Genomic DNA, 23,680 nt, shown 5'->3' on the forward strand with positions numbered 1-23,680 from the left:
TTTCTCCTCTCAGAATAATTATTTAAAACTAACGAAGCTTTTATTTCATCAATGACCATTATGAATTAGATTCTTTTTGAGATAGACTCACAGTTCCGGAACACTTGGAATCACTCGTACCTACCTACCTACAGCTACAGCCAAAACCCAAGCTCCCCATCCTCTCACCCTGACATTTCGCAGCAAACCCTTGCCCCACTACTTACCACGTCCGAGCACGGAATCGCAATCACTTGCGCGCTGCTCTCCCGCGCGTCGAGTCGTCATGCGTCGGTGGTGAATTAGTGAAGTGCAGTGTTTTCGTTTACGTATTCGTGATAGTGCTGACTGTAAAATGAAGTCTTTTTGCGCGACTGCGCTGTCTGTGCTTGCTGTTATGACAGGTGAGCGAAAATACTAAGCTATTTAACTAAGTTTTGCGGAAAAATTAAGAGATTTTTCCAAGTACCCTTTAAGGGTTTTATGACATTTACGAGATAATGTATGCTGCATGTTGTTTTGGCAGCAAGGATTTGAATCCTGAGTGTTACCACGTTTTACTATTCAAAGCAGTACAGTTAATTTTGTGGAATATGTACTGTTCTAACGGAATTCTTTTTCTAATTTTTGTAACTCTATTTGTGAATTATTGTTTAATAAAATATTACAAGATTCCAATAAGAATTTTCGCGATTCTAAAAATAATATATTCTTGTAGTTTGTAGCTACGGCACTGCTACGAATAAGTTTTCAGAGATTTACTGGAAAGAAAAACTTGTAAATTTTCTTCTTGGACATAATGGATAGGGACTTAAAAAAATAAGAAAGTTTTCTTTGACTCATTATTGGTTTCATAAAATAGGTAGGTATGAGGTAGGTACCTATATTATGTATTCTTGGTTACCGAAGTTTTAATTTATCTATATTCGATTAAAATCTTAATTTTTTTATACAAATAATAAGAAACAAGTACAGTTCTGGTTGTTGGTGTTAGGTAAAGGAAGGACTGGCCGAAGAAACTATTACCGAGCATATTATTTATTGCATCAAATAACTGCGGTGGTAATTTTCGCGGTGCGTTTGTTTCGGCCAATTAAATACGGCGAATAGGGAAAAGAAACAGGGTTTAATTGTTATTCATTATTGCTTTGGATAAAGGAACTTAGTAATGAATAACATTAATGCAATTAATTATATTAAAGCGGTATTACAATGTTATAGTTAAAGACGAGTGATAAAAAAATTAACTTCTCGTGTATTAAATAAATACAATTGTACATAAATATTTATTTCCTACTTTTCATTAATTTTTCATAACAATTTTCTTATCCTAAAGAAAATAAAATGAACAGGTTTTAATTAAATTTGCTTACTCAAATGTACCTAATATATTTTTTTGTCGCAAAATACAATTTTAGTTAAAATAATTTATTGGGTAGGTATTATTTTAGTATGATTTTTAATTTTGTAATAGTAATTCATCTTCAATACCAAAGATCATTAAAAATTAAAAAAATATTTAACACAATGACATTGCAAAGTTATAATAGGTATATTGATCAAACAGACGAAACTTTCTTTTGGGCTGTTGCGTCATTTCATAGCTTGCAAATTATAAAACTCTCGTATGAATATATTTAACATAAAGTCACAATGAATACACAAATATAATACCTATGCTATACTATTTCGCAATGTCATTAAATGATAATTACCGAGATTATGTAAGTTATAATATAAAACGGTTTTGAACTCAAATGTTTTCAATTTACGCTAACTTTATATTATTTAATGAATGAATGTAAAAACTTGTTATATTCAAATTCAAATCGACAGACTGACTGACTGAATCCAAAAATCTGAAATCCACGCGGAAGAAGTCGCGTAATAATCGATAACAATAGTTAATAATCGATAATCATTAAAATATAACGCAAGTAGAGCGGGTGTCATTTTGTGTGTTAATTGGTGTTAACGAACTTGTCACTGGAATAGGCATTGAGTAGGTACTACCTACCTACTAATTTTTTTCCTTATGAAACGCGGTCTACGGGTAAGCATAATTAATAATAGGTACATAATTAATCAGAGGTCCTAATATAACTAATTGAGTTAACAAAAATGACATGATTGACGTTTATAATGCGTCCAAACTAAGAATGGGAAAGCCAGTCTGTCAACTGTAACCCCCCTTTCACACAGCAGTCCAGTTTTTTGCAGGATGCCGTTTTCTGCAGGATCCCGTTTGATGGCGAATGTGTTTGTATGCTAGCGTTCACATTAGCATCCCGCATGCGGGATGCTCATGTGAACGCCGTGTGAAAGGGCATCAAACGGGATCCTGCAAAAAACTGAACGCCGTGTGAAAGGGCTGCTTGAAAATTGCTGGTTTCATGTAAAATAATTTGCGCACGTTACGTTTTTGTTCTACATTAATCTAAATCTCGTACTGATGAAAATACCTATATAAAAACATTATTGAATCAAAACACATTTAGATAGAGCTCAACGGTTAAAGGAGTGGACTAAAATCCGAAAGGTCGCCGGCTTAAACCCCACCCGTCGCACTGTTGTCGTGCCTACTCCTAGCACAAGCTTTACACTTAGTTGAAGGGGAAAGGGGAATATTAGTCAGCATAATAAACTTGGCTAATATTCGTTAAAAAAATTGGTTAAAAATTTCATTCTCAGTACGTGCACCTGTGTTTGTGCAAACACTTTTGCACTATAAATATCCCGCGCAGTTGGCTTAATCTCTATGGAGATTTTCCGCCACCGCGCGCCGTATAAGAAATTCGGTCGGGATGACATTATTATTCGTGAAATTTCTCACTAGCTAGTGATTAGTTTAAAAGACCACTTTGTCACTACTCTGTGTTTACTGTTTAGCTCTAGTCTACTCTCTATTTACTAGTAGGGTTTGAATATCTAATTAAGGCGGCTGGAATATCTAATTAAGGCGGCTGGAATATCTAATTAAGGCGGCTGGAATTTGCATCCTAACGATGCCAGCCACTTTTTCATTTTACATTAACAGCTTTTCCACTGTTTCCTATTTACTCTAGAAACTAATATGTTCTTAAAGTTGAAACTGATTGGTACATAATTCATTTTATTTAATTACTTTATTATAAAATTTCAGAAAAACTAGTATCTCTATCTCAACTAACTTAGATACCTACTATACGTTTAATTCAAAGTAAAACCATTACATTTGAAAATTAAATATCTAATCCATATCCATACTAATAATATTATAAATGCAAAAGTGTGCCTGTTTGTCTGTGTGACCTGTCACGGCCCATCCATTCAATCGATTTTGACGAAATTTGGTATAACGATAGGCTACTTTTTATAGCGGAAAATCAAAGAGTTCCCACGCGATTTTCAAAAACTTAAATCCACGCGGATGATGTCACGGGCATCATCTAGTACTTAATTATTATAAACTAGATAATATTAGACAACCCAGTTCAATTAACGAAAAACAAAAAGTTTATTAAAAAGAAGTTATATATCACCGACTTCGTACAAGAGTTCCTATTTGTATTTAATTATTACGATGAAAGTATTAAAGTAGCTTTTAAAATTTTAATTACTGATAAACAAAAAACATCGGGTTACATGGTTTATAAAAAAGAAGCAAAGCAAATCTCTATCTTCCTTGGAAAACCAATTATTGTTATTTCTGTAGCATTTATATAAGATCGGTATTAGAAACCGCATTAGGTTTTATCTAACCCAATCGATTCCGATCATATACCTACTCTGTACAATTCGATACGCTATTCACTTTCGTTCTAATAAAGTTGACAGTAACATATGGCTGCATGGCGGTACGGCTTTACTTGAATGGGAAAATTGTTCACAAGAAACAGTGCCTTTGGCAATTCAACGGATATGTTTCCGTTACATTGTAACGACACGGTTTTTTAAATCTAAATATATAAAAGGAAAAGGTGACTGACTGGCTGATCTATCGACGCACAGCTCAAACTACTGAACGGATCGGGATGAAATTTGACATGCTGATAGCTTTTATGACGTAAGCATTCGCTAAGAAAGGATTTTTGAAAATTCAACCCCTAAGGGAAATTTAAGAAGTGCACGCGGACGAAGTCGCGAGCATAAGCTAGTCCTTTACAAGATCCAATTGCGTTTGTTTCATGTCGTAAACAACTACATTATGCCCGCGACTTCACTTGTGTGAATTTAAGTTGTTTGAAAATTTCGTGGGCAATCTTTTGTCCAAATGAGTTAAATGGTTTGGCTGTTAAATCCTAAGTAATTAATTAACAAACAGACAGGCACAATTTCGCATTTATAATATTAGTACGGATGTATTGATTAATTATTATACAAAAAGATCTCAAAATACATGTACAGCTTTAACTTTGCACTGATTATTTTAATGTGGGTATAGATAATTTTCTTTACACAAATATATACCTAATTAAATAAGCATTCAATCAAGCAGGATCTTTTAAATGCAGATCAAATAACCAAATATAAATTGGCACCATTACACGCGGGCACGATTTTTGCATTAATTTGATAAGAACTTTAAGTTTTACTGTTACATTCAAAAAAAAATATTGAAAAGTTATATGGCGTAATCGTTTGATTGATAAAACGAAGATAAAAACATGTAATCAGACCCTAATATGGAAACTTGAAATAGAATGGGTACAATTAATTAATTCATTAAAATAGTAGGTATCTATTACCGTCACGCGAAGGTCGCCGTGCCGTGTCGTTATCGGCCAGTGGAAAAACAGCCAAAGTATTTGGAAACCAGTTAATTGTGCTATTGCAGACCAGTAATTGTGATGGCGCAAGTCTGTCACGAGCACTACCGTGAATGTTAATCGAGTGTAACAATGACAATGTAACCTTCTATATGTTTTGATAATCGATTTGTACTCTTGCAAGTTTTGCCATTAATATACAAGTGAACATGTTTTTGAAACAACCGGTGTCAGGTCATACTTCGCCCACTACCTAGGTCTACCGTACTCAAGGGTCTTCTTTCAGAATGAAAAGAGGATAGGCCATAGTCTATCACGCTGGCAAAGTACGGATTGGCAGACTTCATACATTTTTGAGAACATTATTAGAGAACTCTCAGTTATGCAGGTTTCCTTACGATACATATAACTCGGAAGAGTTAGAGGTGCTTGCCAGGCATCGAAGCCCGGACCTCTCGGATAGGAAGCCAACGTCCTAACCACTAGGTTATCAGCTATCCACCACTTGCATTATTATTGTCGATTTATGTGGCTTTCCTTCTAAGTTCTAATATTAAACTTTTGCGCCAGATGCACTATTCACTTTCTCACTATTCGTTATTCAACAATGAAACCAATTTCGATTTTTTAGATGTAAACCGTCTGAAGTAGGGTTGCAGTTCTGAAATACAAGTTAAAATCTAGTAATTAATTAGTAGCTAAAGTAGGGATAACCTAGTTTTTAATCCGAAAGCTTTTAGTGAACAAAACAGAAGACTACATTTTCCAAAAAAAAATATATGTAAGTATCATATTCATAACTAATGATTTTCTTATAAAAGTTTAGTAACCACTGTAGATTCCTATTTAAATCTTTCATAACAGACGATACAACTGTAATCTCTAACATCTAAACATAGCAGTATCGTTTTTACCTTTACACTTTATAAATAGTATCGTTTTGACCTTTTAGTCTATAATTCATGAGTCATACATAATATTTTGTTTTTCTGAGGTCATAACAGGTCAGGATATCTTCATGCCATTAATTTGATCGCTAATGTTTTACGGTTGTAATTTTAGAAGAGGCGTTGAACTATGGAACTGGTTATTAAAGTTTCGATACCCTTAGATTTCTTTTGTTTGTATTTTATTAGACTGTTATTATTTTAGAAAATCAATGTTGACGTCAACTCTGTTGCAACTTGCAACTCAAGTTATTATCGGCTATTTTCATGCTCTTGAGTAAAGTTATTCTCTGATACATATGTATAGGTATTAATATTGACTTTAAGGACGAAAAGGAACATACCACTTGGATCTATAAAAATTTCATACATAAGCTGTTTAAGATAGTAAACTTTATGTTGACCAGTTGAACTTTATGTAGTAGGTATGATCGATTAGTTCTTGACAAGAAAATTGATTATTTGGGTCGAAACGCACGGGGAAATGGCCGGCGCGGGCGGATGGTCCTCGATTTATCATACAAAATTGTATGCCAAAATTGCTTCAAAACTTAGGTATTTTGGATTAAAAATTACTAAATTGCTGCGCCGTGCGTTTCGACCTTAAAAATCAATTTTCTGCTTTCCATGTTCTTGTCAAGAGCTAATCGATCATACCTACTACATAAAAAATCTTACACGAATTTCTTTATTACTTACTTAACAATCAGAACTCTGCAACTCTTTATACATCAACAATGTAGTCCAGGTACATCTTCACAGTACAATTGTCACGGTTATTTTTCAACTGGAGAAACCACAGAGCAACAGTTACTTCATAGCTTCGGCTGGATTCCGCACGGCATTGTTATGTAAACAATTTCGGAGCCTCAATAGATATCAAGATCGCGCGTTGTGCTAGCGATTTGCATGCTATTTAGGATTGAAGGCTGACTTTCGTGCGTTTGAGAGGTTGGTAACATACTTAAGAAGGCTTGGTTGATAAAGGAATTTCATTTTATTCAATATTCTCAAATTTCTAAATCGATTGCCTTGAAATGAAACAAAAGGTTAAAAGTAGCCTTAATACTTAATCGATATTATTATTTATGTCAGAAATGGCCAAATTTTATGCTTTACTTACTGATTTCGACGGGAGGGAAGTTAGTCAATTGAAAATTATTGATGCTGCAAATTGATTTCTTCTCAATCTTATTAAAAGCTAGACTGTGATCTCTGTACCTAAATGAAGAAATCTGTAGTCCAACCTTTTAAAGTGGTATTGATTTTGCTGACGTTAAATGTGAGCCAATAATGTCCAGAAATGGATCTGATCGTTAAGTATAAAAAGAATGTGTCTAGACTGTTTTATTGGTCTAAAACAATCTTTGCATTATTGCCTTTCTAACGGAACTGATTTGGGCACATAGGTTGGTTGGTTTCTATAACGGACACTGGCAGGTAAATTGTTTTTGTGTTTTATGTTATCAGAAATAATATATTACGGATAAAACAATCACTCTAATAAAATAAAATCGTTGTCTCTTTAGGTAGTTGACATGTTTATCAAGCGAGCAAAGTCAGGGGTAGAATCGTAGAGCAAATAAACTCGGCCAAGGCTTCAGTGTTTCACAAACACATTAGTAAATCCGTTCGCATCCACCAGTTTTGTTAGGTTCATTAGGTTAGGAACAAAAGATCTAGGTTTTTGTTACGAAACTAATTGTGGAATGCGTTGCATTCCTAAAAAGGCAATGTTCATATTTCACGTTCACAAAAATCTAAGGAGGCCTGTGTACTGTGTGGTGCGGAGTACCTATGATGGAGTGAGCTATACTTGGAGTATATATCTACGTAATTAAATCAGAAATCCTTTGAAGATGAATGAGATCCTTTGAAGAAACAGAGTAAACGACATAGCTCGACGATTGTGAAGCTGCAGTGGCAGGGTGGGGCACAAAGTTTGAAGTCGAAGAACCGTAAGACGTTTGGGTCCCAAGGAGCCACCTCGCACTGGAAACCGCAGCGTCGGCAGACCCCCTACTAGGTGGAAAGACAATATTATACGAGTCGAGATTCAAGAGATCTATGTCTAGCCTGTAGACGTATTTTGGTTCACAAAGACAACAACGAACAAAAAATTCATAAAAGCGATGTTAGTTTCGGTCCGCATGCCATCTCAAATGATAATTTAAAATATTATTCTGTAACAGGGTGCTATAAAAGACAGTCAAATCATAATCCCTCTCCTTGTTTTCTATAAGCGTAACTCATTAAAATTACATCATATTTTGTAAAGAATAAATAACATCTGATTTGTAAAACCTAAGTTTGCAATAAAGAAATAAACGAAATCCTATCTAAGTACTTTAAAACACTATAAAGTATGAAATAAAAGACGAAATGAAAATGCATTGGAATCAAAAAGTTCATTGCAAAATTGAGACAGGTTTGTGAAATATAGCGTCTTGCGAGACATCTCTGATGAACTTTGTTGTAAATACTGTTTTTTGTAGGCGCTTCTTGAAACCTAATTTTCATACTTTTTGTCATTTGAAATATCTTGCGAGTAATTTTTAAAGAAAAAAACTGAGTCTTGATTAATGCGGATTTACTAAACTTAATTCCGACATCCCGGTATTTAAATATTTAAATACACGTTTTTGATTTGGTTTTTTGGATTGAACGATAATTTCAAAAAAAATTTAACTGGAACAGATAAAACTTGGATAAAAGAAATGCAATAAATTGTGTAGGCATCTAGTTTTTTCAGCTACTGTTGCTGGTTTTCTATGCAGATAATGTTCGAAGAGCGAACTTTATTTATAGCATAGCAACATTAGGTGTTGTGATATGATGGGGCGAACTCAAAACCACGAGCATGCTCGCATTTAGAGATAGCAAATTGATCATCATTTACTCTACGAGCTTCATAATATCTCATAGCAATAATCGATATTGCATCCAAATATTACTCTAATTTGTTAAAAAAACTTCAAAACATTGAACATATTTTACAGACGTGAAGAAGTGGATAGCAAAAATTTTAAACAGATGTCGTTTTAATAAATTTATGGAATGTTTCGCAATGTAGGTATATTTTAAAGATGACGAGTTTGATCCTTGAACTGACTATAAATAGTCGATTTCAAAATATTTGTATTCATAATTAATAGTTATTTGTGAAGAATGTATAAAATGCGTTTGGTTGTTAGTGCAGTTCATAAGATCGCCGTAAGTGACATTTATTATTGAATTACAGAAATGGAATAAATAGAAAAGAGTTCACTTGAGATATAAAAAAAAATCCACGCGAACGAAGTTACGAGCATGATCTTGTAAGAAATAAGTTTACAAAAGTGTTCATATTTTGTTCTCACTAAATTGGCTTGAATTTATGTTTTTTAAAACTAGCTGAGTCATTATTAAAATCACGAATTGAATTGGAATTTTATAGAGTTCTAGAAGTTCATTTTCATAATTATTAAATTAAGACATAGCTGATTAGTAACAGTATTTTTTCAAATGTAACAAAATCATTTTGACGCAGTTGCGGTTTTTTCATACGGACATAATATTTTAACGGAGCCATTACGAGTACAGTTGCTAATGGAAACACGCGCGAACCATTAATTTTATTTATGTATTGCATTGTAGCGCAAAATTAATTAAAAATATACAGTTCAAACATTTTTTATTGTTATTGAGTGACATTCACAGAAAACATTTAGTTTATTTTTGCATTCTACTTTCACACCTATGTACGTGAGTTATCATTATATAACATTTTTATGAATGAACCGATTTATTGTGATAAGATTTTTAATGTTCACTTTTCAAAAAATTATAATATATTTACCTATTAATTTATTAGAACATAAACGCGAGCGAAGCGTGTACGACAATATTTCTTCAATCTATTTATTATACTATAGGATCGATTCTGTAGTATTTATAACTTTCCCTTTTTAATTTTTTGAGGGAGCTTTCAACTCATACCTAAGCATAATAATTTTGGAATTTCATAATAATACTTCTCAAGGTTTGAAGGTCCCATATACCCGAGTTCGAGGCTCGGAGCAGACTGGCCTTACCAATTCCTTAGGCGCAAGGCGCACCGGAAAAACTTAGGCAGCATTTTTCTTGGTAACAACTTAAACTAAGCTTTATTTACTTTGGCATAAAGCTAAGGCACGTCCACAAGCGCGGCACGAGTCCTCCGTATTTTGAGTTCATATCGATCGGTCATGTCTGTCGTGTCAGTCAACGATATGTCAAAGTATCTATAAAAAAGTTGAAAAAAACAAAGTAACATAAAGTAGAGTTTAAGTAATTATTATTCACTAGCTGATGCCCACGACTTCGTCCGCGTGGATTTACATTTTTCAAAATCCCGCGGGAACTCTGGGATAAAAAATAGCCTATGTGTTAATCCAGGGTATAAATCTATCTCCATTCCAAATTTCATCTAAATCCATTTAGCTGTTTTTGCGTGATTGAGTAACAAACATCCAAACATCCACACTTACACATTTATAATATTAAGTAGGATAAGACTTGACTCGCCTTCATTCCGTCTGTTTGCTCTGGCCCTTTGAACGAGTTTTAAAATTTAAACTCCAACCTTGTAAACCTTTCAAAAACCCGTTATTGCGTTCTAGTTGTTACAGGTCAGCGGATCGATTTATCTAAATTATGACCCTAATGTTACATAAGAGGTCAAAGGTTACACAATTATTGTTCGCATCTACATATTGTTAGCTAATTTACCTCGCCACAAGGTTACTAATAGTGGACGAATGGTGTTTTATGTATTGATCACAAATTTATGATTATTTTAAAGAAACTTTCGTCATGATTGTGAAAGTATTTCTCAAACTGTGTCTTATGACCATATGTAATACTGTATCGGTGTGATTTGAGTTATGATCATGGAGTAATAATTATGGAACAATAATATTGTTCTTAATAAATCCAAAATATATTATGCTAGTATACAATGAACCAAAAGCTTAATTTGTATAATCCGCTGAAATAAGTCGAATGCGTAAGTCTTTTTTCAGCGGATTAAGTAGGTATAGCAAATTAAGCTTATGGATTTCCGCAAAGTAACGCCTGCTTCTATACAACATTATGCTAGTAAGTAACTTTACGACGCTAAAAGCAAAAGTTTGTTCAGAGATACGAGTCAGTGGCACTTGGCCTTAGGAATTAGGCAATTTTTCCTTCTTTAATACATTCGAAAACTAACGTTCTTTATTTTCAGAGTCACAGAAACCTATTACTATTACCTACTATATTTTTCGAGTTGATCAATAAATACAACCGGCCTACTCGAGCGTAAAAATAAAGCATCTCATCCCCATACACTGTTTGATGAACGTTGTTTACCTAACACCAAACAGAACGTATCCAATTTATTGTATAGTCGTAATGCACTAATTGCTCAACCTCTGTTACGCCGTAAAGAAATGATGTTACACAATGGACAAGAATGGCGGAATCGCATTTTTGTATTGTTTCACCGTTGCGCACACTTTCACGGTCATGAATGGACTTGGCTTTCTTAAGGAGTTCGTCACACCAACCGCGACCGCGACCTCATACGGTAGTGCCCCTGTACTAAAAATAGCTAAAAGTTGGTGCAATTAATTCAATATTAATATTCTAATTGATGAGATAGCTTAAATTTAATCAAAACACCGTAAATTCAGACAATAAATCCAAAGCTTCGTTTCAAAAGTTTCGTTTATGTTAAGGGTGGGATGTAAACGAGCTTTAACTTTGACATTTTTAATAGATGGCTGTTTGTATTTAGGCAATTTTGTTTGACAGGAAGGTACCTACATACGAAAATCCTTCCTAAAATTTTCTTCTTATAGGTATGGTTTACCATAACCTTTACTATTTAGTTGTTTTTCTCACGCGCGATTTTATATAAATTAAATGCAGGCTCGTGGCGCATCCGCGCCACGAACGCGTTTAGAATGACACAGCCTTTATATTGTAGGTACAAGCTCGTTAACCAAATGATGCAATGCCTTGGTCATAATTAATTTCATGGTAGTTTCGGGCGACTTTTCCGCAATATGCGAATTAGTTAATGGTTTCTTTTAATTGTGTGTTAATTTGTAGGTGAAACTTTATATCGTGACAAATTAGTGAATAGTTACTAAATAGTAAATACCTACTTAACGAAGTGATGTAAACAGAAAGTCTATAATCTATAAGTATATATAAAAGGAAAAGCTGACTGATTGACTGATCTATCAACGCACAGCTTATACCACTGGGCAGATCAGGCTGAAATTGGCATACAGTTAGCTATTATGACATAGGTATCCGCTAAAAAAGGATTTTTGAAAATTAAATCCCTAAGGGGATAAAAATGGGGCTTTAAATTTGTGTAGTACACGTGGATGAAGCTGCGGGAATAAGTTGTTAGAAGATAAGAATTTAAATCATTGGTAAAAGAACATTATTTAAAAATGAAATTAATAAAAATAAAGTAAAGCATAGTATTGGGGTCTCCACAAATAAAATAGTTAAGTTTAAGTTAATAAAAACTAAAGTTTTGCGATCCACTTATATTCTACTTAGGTGTAGCTTCAAATCAAGAACGAATAGACATTTTCTAGGCAAACAACTTTGTTTAAATTATATAATTTTAAATCTTACTAAAACATTAAAAATGAAAAATGCCGACTGCTATAAAAACACACAGTTAATAAAAACTCATGAAAAATGGCTCACTTAAGTTTTTAACAACTTGTAAACATACGGAAGCTGTTAAGATATTTTAAACACTCAGTGAAGATAACAATAAAATGTGATAAAAGGAAAGTGCGAGCGTATAAATATGAGCCATTTATAAAAAGGTTTCCCTCTCAAGAAATAACGTTTGACGTTTGTACCGTAACATAAAGTATCGCTAAGTGTGGCCACACACTTGCGAATTTAGTTAAATAGGTATCCACACTAATATTTTAAGGTAAAGTTTGTAAGTTTGGATTTTGGATGTAGGAGGTACTTAATCTCCGAAACAAGTTATCCGACTTCAAAAAATATTTCAGTGATATAATATCTCCGAGAGGTATAGGCTAAGTCGCGGATAAAATCGAAATCTAAATACATAAAAGGAAAAGGTGACTGACTGACTGACTGACTGAGATGCGTGCGCGGGATCGAAGCGCTACCTCTGATTAGGAGGTGGACGTCCTAACCACTAGGCTATCACAGCTTAGTTATCCAACATGAAATAAATACATTTTGATTTTTTGTTGATAAGATCTACACGATTATTGCTATACAGGCTGATCTATCTGTTATAACGTTGTTGGTATAGTTCTTGCATTTCACGAAGGCCACTGTCTCATGTTTGTGTTTAAGTCGTATCGGTATACGTAAGGTACACTAAATGTGTGCGTTTGACAACGCTTGCTCGCGACTGATTGGTCCGACATGCACGCACACTTACGAAATGACCATGTAAACGACGTTACTACAATTGGCTATTTGACTCCAATTTTTTTATTACTTTATTATAAACTAGGATAAAAATAACGACGTAAACTGAAAAAACTAATTAAATCGATCAAATAATAAAAAAGTTAGAAGCATTTAAATATTTCTGATTAGACAGAGATAGCAATATAGAATTATGACGTCATTTTGACAAATGCCATAGTAGCTTCGTGCGGTTTCATACAAATTTTCGTTTTGCGAGAAAGGGATAGAAGACTCTCCCACTCCAAAATTAAAATGCCTGTAACTTTGTAAATCTTTGTTGGATTTTAATATTTTTTTTAGCGTACGTCATTATTTTCATCCTAGTTTATAATAAAGTAATAATATTTATCAAATTCAAAAGTAGTAAAATACCCAATTATTATTAGTAAAGTTCATTAACCTTCGTGAATTGCAAGAACTGTAAGCTGGCACGTGTGTGTTTGCTCTAAAATATCGCGATCGCTAACACTTCCAGTTTGTTCACAAGTGAAACCGCGCATGCGCATCTACCCACACACGCGCGGGTGTAACGATGTAATTACAATTATTGACAATGTGTGCGTGAGCTCTCATTTCTGCATAGAGAGACAAGTTGATTGGAATAAAGTACTACCTACTACATTGTTTTGAAGGTATCTTATGTATGTAATTATTGTTACGTGATATGAATTGGTCCGAATATTTGAATAGATATATTATAATATGTTATATGGCTAGAGAGTGGAGCTGAAAGCTTTTTAATTGGTTATTTCGAACCGTTAAAAAAAGTCAACACACTCGTATGGCTCTACATTAGAAAATAAATAATGTTAAATAACTCTAACTCAGTGCATGATTTGACGTTAAAAGAGTGTGACCAAAGTGACGCATCTTTTATAAAATGGTACAAAATAAATTCAACTTTATATCAATACGAAAACACACCAGTGAAGCGAAATGGAAAAGGGGGACAGAGACGCACGTCGATTAGTTTGCGTTTTGTTGAATTGGTTGCTTTGCTCATAAACATGTATATTTCGTAATCATTTTTAATAAGACACGTCGCGGTCGCATCTTGTTTATTCCAAAGCGCCATGAGCCTAACTTTCCTAAAAAAATATTTTTGCTCTTTGCCTTTGATAAACTTAACTGTAAATGAAAACAATGCGGTTTCGGCAAAAAAAATGCAGTAGGTATGTTTCTGTAATTATTTAGGTAATGTGCTTAAATAAGTACTTAAAAAGATGAACTCATTTTGATAAGATTTTATACCCTTGAGAGAAGTAATTCTCGGGTAGGTGGACTTTATGTCCACATGACCTTTGATGTACATGGTCATTCAACTGATTTGATCTCTACTCGACAATAACACCTTACATATTTTTTGTCACCCGTAAAACAGTGTACAAAAATATTGACGTGGGTTCCGTGATCCGTCTAGGTACAATATTATGTTTCAGTAATCAGTGTAAAGTGACATTGTAACTACATGAAGTTGTGGTCTTCATTTTGTAAGGCATAGCGTTTATTATTGATTGCTAAAACGAATAATTGATTTCTGTACAATATTAATTAGAAAATTCCATTCGTTAATTAAGTGCGACTATGTCCGTTTCTTTAATCAGAAACTATCAATTAGAGTTGTTCGTTATCTTTTTTTAAAAAAAAGTAAAAATGTATTTCCGAAAACTTTGAAATCGAGATTTAGCTTTGGGTTTAGAATTTAGATAATTATGCAAATTCCAATTCTTCGTATCTGTGTTTGTTATCTGATTGTAATCGTAAACGATTTATAAAATCATCCGAATGTATAGTCCGCGACAGGTTGAGATGGCAATCGGGAAGGAACGCCCCCGCACACGCGCACAGCCCCCGCGCTAACCTAGTGCGGGCGTGCGCGGGTGACGTGCGGGAGTGCGGGGCGTCCCCTGCCTCATACCCCGATTGCCATCCCGACCTGTCTCATACTATATTTTTATCGCTTATCGGCGAAGGAAAACATTTTAAACCTGCATAATATGGAGGAAATAGGTTTGAAAAATCCGCAGTCGAACCTGTTTAGTTAATAATATGAGATTATTACCTAAGGCTTAGGCAAATTCAAGGCGTGACAAATGTTATGGCTTTAGGACTGGATGACATATAGAATGCGCGCGTATATTATGCACTTACGATTAAAAATACAAACTGAAAAAATTAGCCGCGGCTGCGCATATTTTTTTAAGTATGTACCTACCTATGTTCAAAGCTTTAATAGTGATTGCATTTTGATAAACTCAGACATTCGTAACTTTTTATTCTTTGGCTGAATATCTATAATCGAAGTGCTAACCGTCACTTCACTTTCTTTCTTCTAAGGCTGGGTGCGCATTGACTATCGCCTGACCGTTTAGTCTCTCTTACAGCTATAGCGTCTAAACAAGAAGCGTAAGCTCTCAAGCTACTATAAAATGGTCAAATGCTTCCGAGTATTGCCCCCGAGCGTACCTCTTATCATGATCAACCCATCGCCGTCCCACTGCTGAGCACGGTCTCCTTTCAAAATATAGGTTTTGGCCATAGTCTGCCGCGCTGGCGGATGTCAGTGCGGATTGACAGACTTCACACAGCTTTGAGAACATTATAAAGAACTCTCAGGCATGCAGATTTCCTCACGATGTTTTCCTTCAGCGTTAAAGCAAGTGATTTTAATTGCTTAAATCGCACATAACTGCGAAAAGTTAGAGGTGTGTGCCCGGGACGGAACCCCTGACCTCCGAATAGAAGGCCGATGTCTTAACCACTAGGCTTTCACCACTTTATCTTAAAGCTTCTAATCGTTCAGATTTTGACAAGAAGTGATCGCTCAGGCGAAGGAGTCAATGAGCGTGTAGCCTAAAAATAAAAGTTTAACAGTCGCAATGTTTTTATTAGTTTGTGAAGTATGATGGAAATCAACTACAATTATAACTGGACCTCCAAATGTTTAAATGAATCTTCAAAGGAGAGGTCAATTTAAATTAGTCAATGTCATGAAGTAATCATGTTTTCGGTTGCATAACTCCGGTGCGAAAGTACATTTCTCCGGTGTATACGAAATGTTCGAAACTCGATTTCTCGCTGACTTTGCATATATGTGGCAAAGTTATGTTTGTTAATGATTTAATAATTTTATGTTATGAAAAAATATGGCTTCTTTCGCGTGGATATATTATAGATATGTTTTGTTTTTTTTGATTTTTCGGGATAAAACGTCATTTTTTTTAAAGAATATTAGCCAAGTTTGTCATAATGTTTTTTAATACCTATTCACCTTTCCCCTCCAAATAAGCGTAAGAGCTACCGCGCATCACGATCAATTTCCGTATCTCTTAGTTATCATTATTTTAGTTTTCTATCTATCTATATTTTATATATCTATCACTTAGTTATTATCATTATTTTTCTCTGATTGTTCGTCAATCGCACTAACAGTCTAACTGAACGGAATAGATATTTTTATTTGTAGGAACAGAATATATAGGTAGATATTAGATACGTTTCCTATCTGTTAGACCGAGCAGTCGAACAGATCGGATTTCTTTCCAGATTCTTTGATCAATCGAACTGGTAGTCAGAACGAAATGGATGGAAAATGTAGCTATTTCAGGGTCTAAGCTATCTCTATTCTAAATTTTAGCCAAATCGGTTCAGTCATTGTGGCGTAAAGGAGTAACAAACATCCAAACATCCAAACTTTCATAATATTTATTATATCATTAGGATAATTCTGTGGGAAAACTTCTAATTAATTTAAATTCATAAGACAAAAAAATGTAAAAAAACAAATAGCTGTGAATTTCCATACTTAAAAGTTAGGTTTAGACCTAAAATTCATAATCAAATTCAAGTCAAGCATTAAATTACAATTTAGTATTAGATTTCCAGGTATCATCGATCGAAATATAAATGTAAATCTGGGCATTGAACCTACTAATGGATGTAATAATTATAAATCAAAAAATATAATAATAATACCTCTGTTTTTATATTTTAAAATAACGTTAGGTAAGTAGTAAATCCTGGTAATTTTTTAAGGACTTATTCTTAAAACCAAAAGTCAATGTTACTCGAAATAAATCTGGTAAATAAATAAATGAGTTTATTTATTACTAGCTGCCCCGGTGAACTTCGTACCGCCTAACAGTCGATTCAAATTTTTAAAATTTTTCTCACCGTAAGAACCCCTCGTACTTCAAGGAATATTATAAAAAAAGAATTAGCGAAATCGGTTCAGCCGTTCCCAAGATTTGCGATCAGCAACACATTTAGCGATTCATTTTTATATAATATAGAGAAGATATGCGGTATTTAAATAAGTAGAATGAGTAGTAAGGTCTAATATTCTTGCTACTTAACGCACTCTATACGTAAGTAACGTAATATTCTGTTAGTAAGTAATATGTAGTACGTATTCAGTGCACATACAGTGTATACCGAAATTAAGACATTGTTTTCGTTGATCTAGTAAACTGTAGTTACATAAAGTGGATTGCTGCAGAAAGTGAGTAATCAATTAGAGTTGGTATGCTGGTGCTCTGTTTCGCGCTCACACGTTTTTGTTGACATTATGAACTACAGCGAGGCTGGTAAATAAAGAGTAAAAGTGTGACTTTGTTATTAACTATTTGTCATTATAAACAAGTATTTCGATTTGAACGCGAGGCTTATGATTTCGCATTATACAAAAACAAACCTCATGTTTTCGTTCATTGTTAAAGCAAGCAAGCGATATTACTAATTGATTAAAACGTACATAACTCTGAAAATTCAGAAATGCGTGCTCGAGATCGAACCCATCGAAATGAGGCCGACGACGACGCGACGTCTCGAGCACTATGTTGTGTTTAGTGAAATGTGATGTCAAATGTTTATGACGTCACATTTCACTATTTCATTATATTATCATAAGCTTGATGTTTAATAAAGAGTTGCTGATTTGATAAATTAGCAACATCCTCATTCTGTCTAAGTACCTTTGGCTTAGCTTCTGCGTGTTGTATGCTTATAATCGTTCGGACTTAATGGTCGAATCTACTAACCACGAAAACCAGACAGAACAAATTTGAAACCTACCGCAATGTTTATTTAATCTTCCTATTACATAATCACCCTGGCTTCAGCATACAAGCTTAGTTAGTGCTAAGCCTTAGAAAAGCAAATATTTATGAGCTTTTGACTTTTGTTTACACAGTGAAAAAAACCCAATGTGCTTAGTATGAGATTTTACATCTAACTAACGTTGAATAACTCGAGCGTTGAAACATTCACCGTTAAAGTAATAAAATAGACCATTTATTTATATTATTATTTTTATACCCGATTAATTTTCAAGCTGCAAAAAGTAGTTTATCTCTTATCTTTATTTAGCTGTCGCCAAAAACGTGTGTATTTTTAAAAACTAATGGTTCTAAAAAGAAATGCCTCGTGGGACCGCAAACTTTTTTTGGAAAAATCAGTTTTTCTAAGTTCCCATGCTTTTAAACTATTTTTTGCATCGCTGATTCTGATCGCTTTTTTTGATATATATAGAACGGTAACAGTCACTGCTCCAAACGTTAAGAAATTAAAATTAGTGGTACTGAATTTTTAATCTCTAGGCCCACTTAACACAGACGCGGGCGCGAGTATTTCGCCTTTCGAATTCTATCAACATTGGTGAGATATAAAAACTCGTACTAAGAACACAGGCCAAAATATTACGAATAACGTAACATAAACTTCACATTGTAAAATCGTTAATTATATTTTTCTCATTACAGGTACCTAACTCGAATAAACAACAAACAATGCATCCAGGAAGGTAGTGTAAGCGGATATTTGAGTATATTTCACACGTATAAAAAAAAATATAATGCATTCATTGTGGCCGTTAAGCGTTTGTTTTGAAATCTCTTCAAGAAAATTTTCCCAAGCAAAAGGTTAATAGTTAAAATCATCTTTAGATTACTTGGCGACGTTATTAAGTTGGCTGTGCATTACGTCAACACATTATACCTAGTCTTTTATGGTGGGAAATGTGTCAATTTCGTATGTACCTCCTTTGAATCGAGGTGCTTTTATGCAAAGCAATTATAATTACACAGTTGATCGAGAGCGAGACCGTGGCCGAATGGTCAAGGCATCGGGCGCGAACCCAGAAGATGCAGGTTCGATTCCTGCCGGTCACGCAATTTTTGATATGTATTTAAAATTATTTAGTAAATCTACTAAGATCCCAACTGTCTTCCCCAGATAAGTCACGTAATGCTTCTAAAGTACCTAATTATTTTTGAAAAATAGGTATATGTCATCATGGCTAAAAGTAATAGAAGTTAAAAATATTTTTCTCAAGATCTCGATATTCGATACTTTTGAATGGTTGTATCATATTAATTTTTATGGCCAATAAATTAGCGGAGATGCGTCAAATGGTTTTGTAACTGTAAAATAGAGTCAGTGACCACTGTCCAGTATCCAGCGTCCTCTAATATTATATTTTATTTTTATAATTCTCTATGATGTATCTAATAATGTATTTTTTAGTCAAATATTTTTGTAAACTATTTCATAATTATTAAGCTTATTTTAATCATACCCTGCTAATTATAAATGCGAAAGTTTGTTTGTTGGTTTGTTCTTCTATCACGCCGCAAGGGAGCAACGGATCGTCGTGATTTTTTGCATGGATATAGTTAAAGACCATGAGAATGACATGAGAGCTCTTTATACTCTGGAAAATTAAAGAGTTCCCACGGGATTTTTAAAATAGCTGTAAGTCCACGCAGACGTAGTGGTAGATATTACCTAGTAGAGGAATAGACCTAATTAGAAAATCAGTTGTGACTGTCAGTATTTTCAAAGCTTTTGCTGCATCGTAATCTTCATAGTTGAAGGTTGAGACAGCGTCCATTAATTCATAATGTTGGGGATTTTCATTGGATAAATAATCAAGTGGTGAGCTTTCACATCGTTCCGCATAGATAATCATTAGTTTTTTTAGGAACATAATGTACCTACTTAAAACTTGAAAACGTACTTGAACTGTTATAAAAATATTGCCTTAAAAATAATGTATTAGAAACTATTTTATAATCATTAAAGCATCCTAACCACTCCTTATAGCGAAATCCGAAATCACGCAAGAATTAAATTATTTTTATTCCTGCAAATAAAAACGTTCAATTTTAATAATAATTACAAAAATATAAGAACAATCATAATTGTTTATAAAAATAATCCAGCAAGAGGATTTCAATTTTTTCAAAGAAAATTCGTCCGCAAAACAATTATTACCATGTCACGCATAAAGCAACGTTTTGCAAACATGTGCCTAAGTTTTTCTACCAATACATCAGATCAGGGTTATCATGGGAACCGTAGGCCAAGGTTGAATATGAGTGTTTGTTAAATATACATGTCACATCATGGGTTTGCGCAATGGCCGGTTATACATATCTTTTTATGTACCATCAGCAACTAAATGCTTGGTTAACTTATAATAATTTCATAAATGTTGGTTTAAAAATTGATTCGGCTTACGATTGACTTGGAAGTTATAAAGACTAAAAGAATTTGTTTACAACTCAAATATTATAATATCCCTGCAAACAGCTGATCGCAGAAATGAACTCGTAAAAACTTCTGTGAACTTGCAGGACCGTTTGAATGTTTCTCAAGTAGGTAGCCAATATACTGAAAGAATCTATGGCACTAACTATCTGGAACTATATACATACATACCTATACTAGTATTTATCAAGTTGAGATTTATTTAACACGCTGTTTTAATTCTAAGATTTTGTTGCTGACGTTACATGCAAAAGTTTATTCAAATTCACATCTCGTGCTTCCAGAAACCAGTTTGTTTCGTGTGGGTTAATTTTATGAATTTGGTCAGTTTAACAACTTCGGAATTATCTTTTGAAACCACGTCTATCTAATCCATATGAGATTTATATACCTAAGTTTGCAAAATGTTACAAAGTTTAATTAACATAAAGAGAGAACCACATCATTAACACCAGAAAACAAAAGTTATAGTTTAAAGAATTATTTCACTGAAAGGTATTTTACTGTTAATAATGCAAATGACTTAGATCCCGGGATCTCCAAGTTAGAACACCGAGAAAAAATGAGACCTAACATGCTTAAAATAATAAATGAAAATAGCATACCAAAAGAATCTTCAGCCTTAAAATGTATTTGTAGTACTGGCCATTGTATAAAGCATGATCATAATATTTCAATGCTATTGTGTTTACAACAAATGTTACTGCAGGGAAAAGCGTGAATTTTCAATGAAATATAGAACCTATTGTTAATGTAGTAAGACTATGGAATATTTATGTTTTAACCGATTTGAGGCCTTCAGTGTGTTAGCGGAGTAAAGAATTAGAAGCTAAATGCCGATTGCAAAACGCTAATGGTACGCAAGTTCGTTTTGAAGAAGCATTTGTGATGATACATCTTGTTGAATTTATTTGTTTACATTAAGTAAATATTTGTATTGGTAATTGATTCGATCATTGGTGTTAAGCTTGTGAACTTGGTAAATAAATATTTTTTTCGACTGTTTTATGCAGGTTTATAAGAAAACGTTGGTTCAAGTGATAACTTCTTTATTTATTTTGGAGTTATCAAATCACTACAAATTGATAAGTTTCGCTATGGTTATTTCAATTACTTAATGAATTGCACTGTAGTATTTTTGTCGTCTTGTTATTTGTTTTCCTCAAATCCATTGAAGATTTGAATAGTTTTTTTTCCAACAAACCCCCTGATCTTTATATGGCGGGGTCCTTAAATTTGGATAGTCACAGATTAAATTAAAAATAAGTTAGCCGTGAAAATATTTCGTTAAGTTTTTGTAGACCGAATTGCTTTCTAGGTTAATCGTATGCAATTTCTGCGAAGATGGTACTTTTATTTTATATGGCAAAGTCAAAGCTACGTTGATCGATTTGTCCTCTAGGATTCTTAGAATCATCTGTGTCAAAGAATTCTGTTTCTTTCCTTAAATGTTCAGTGTTTATCTTTATGTAACAACTTATAAGGATTATTCACGTAATGTTTATCTTGGAATTGAAGATAACATAATGTTATTATTTTTAACCTTTGACATGTTTTTATCGAGCAGCTAATTTAATGTCGCACTTGTAACCAATAAAATACATATATCATTTTTTTCTAACAGTAGGTACAGTACAGTAGTATGTTAATAAGGGGAGTAGGTTTCAGATCCTCCCAAAATAAAATAATATAGTGAAATAATTTTTAAAATCTACGATGATCTAAGGACTGTGATCTGGCAACATTATTGTCCTAGATCTAATAGGAATTTAATATAAAAGAAATTTTTGATGATTTCACTTTATGATATTTCGAACTCCGCATGCAGTATCTGTAAAAATAGGTTTACAGTAGCTACAATGTAAACCTGTTCGCTGCATTTTAAAACACGCACATTATTTGCTTAATACGCGTAACCTCGTTAATACCTCGTAATGGCTTGTGAACCTACATTAAAATGTCAGTATAATTCAATTAACACTAAACACCAGCTAAGGTTAAATAACGCGATGATTATATATTAGTACACTGCACAGTTGGGTGCCACTTCAACCATAAAGCTACTAAAAACTGATTATCTTTTGAGGGAGTGTACCTAAGTGCGAAAATCCTCAGGTTTTGTGAGGATTTTCGTACCTATAATATAGTCACCTATTTAGTACGAGATACATGATATAAACGGCCTTTGCCCATTCTATTAAACGTGTTAACCAAATGAAAAGTTTTTTTTTCGTAATACGTATTACCAACGAACATGCCGTACTTCAGGGGTGTTCTTCGTATTTTCTGGCCTAACACAATCAGGAATGAAGACATGTTGGAAGTATACAAGCAAAGGTCTTTTTTTACTTTTTTTGTTCAGATACAAGTTAGATCGGGACTGCAATCTCACCTGGTGGCACAGAATAATATAATAGTACTGTCGGTAAGTGATGATGCAATCTAAGATTGAAGCGGGCAAACCTGTAAATGCCATGGCAGTTTTCATGAAACCCATGCCCCTTTGGTTTCTACATGGCACCGTACCGGAATGCTAAATCGCTTAGCGGCACGGCTTTGCCGGTAGGGTGGTAACTAGCTACGGCTGAAGCCTCCCACCGGATCAGACCAGACATTTAGAAATTATAAAATTCCAAACCCCTGCCAGGAATCGAACCTGGGACCTCCCATAAATAAGACCACAGGCGCATTACCACTGCGCCAGGGAGGTCGTGAAAAACTTTGAGGCATCAAGTATATTTTGAGGCTGACATACATAAATGTAAAAGCCTGTTAATAAAAGATTTAAAAAAAAAAAAAAGTATATTTTGCGAAGACAGGAGGGAAATCAGCTCAAGTGGCGTTCCAAAGGCCACCAACAACTAGAGGTCAATTGAGGCAGACCTTAAAAGAGTGGGATTCTCGTGGACCCTTATTAAGGCAGTAGCCAAAGAAGGTCTTACTTCCACGGGGAAATAAAACATCAAAGCA

General features: G+C 34.0%; 1 protein-coding gene across 3 annotated transcripts in view; it reads left to right on the forward strand.

Annotated features, from left to right (window-relative positions):
- Window positions 1-244: 244 nt before the first annotated feature.
- The window catches only part of Cda5 (Chitin deacetylase-like 5), a 127,530-nt gene continuing 104,094 nt past the window's right edge, over window positions 245-23,680 (forward strand). For all 3 annotated transcript variants that reach the window (XM_069506762.1, XM_034979918.2, XM_034979926.2), the window contains exon 1: window positions 245-383. In XM_069506762.1, coding sequence (XP_069362863.1) covers window positions 335-383 — 49 coding nt within the window. In that variant the 5' untranslated portion in view covers window positions 245-334. The remainder of the gene's footprint in view (window positions 384-23,680) is intronic.

This window comes from Maniola hyperantus, chromosome 2, assembly GCF_902806685.2.
Source record: "Maniola hyperantus chromosome 2, iAphHyp1.2, whole genome shotgun sequence".
Lineage (NCBI taxonomy): Eukaryota > Metazoa > Arthropoda > Insecta > Lepidoptera > Nymphalidae > Maniola > Maniola hyperantus.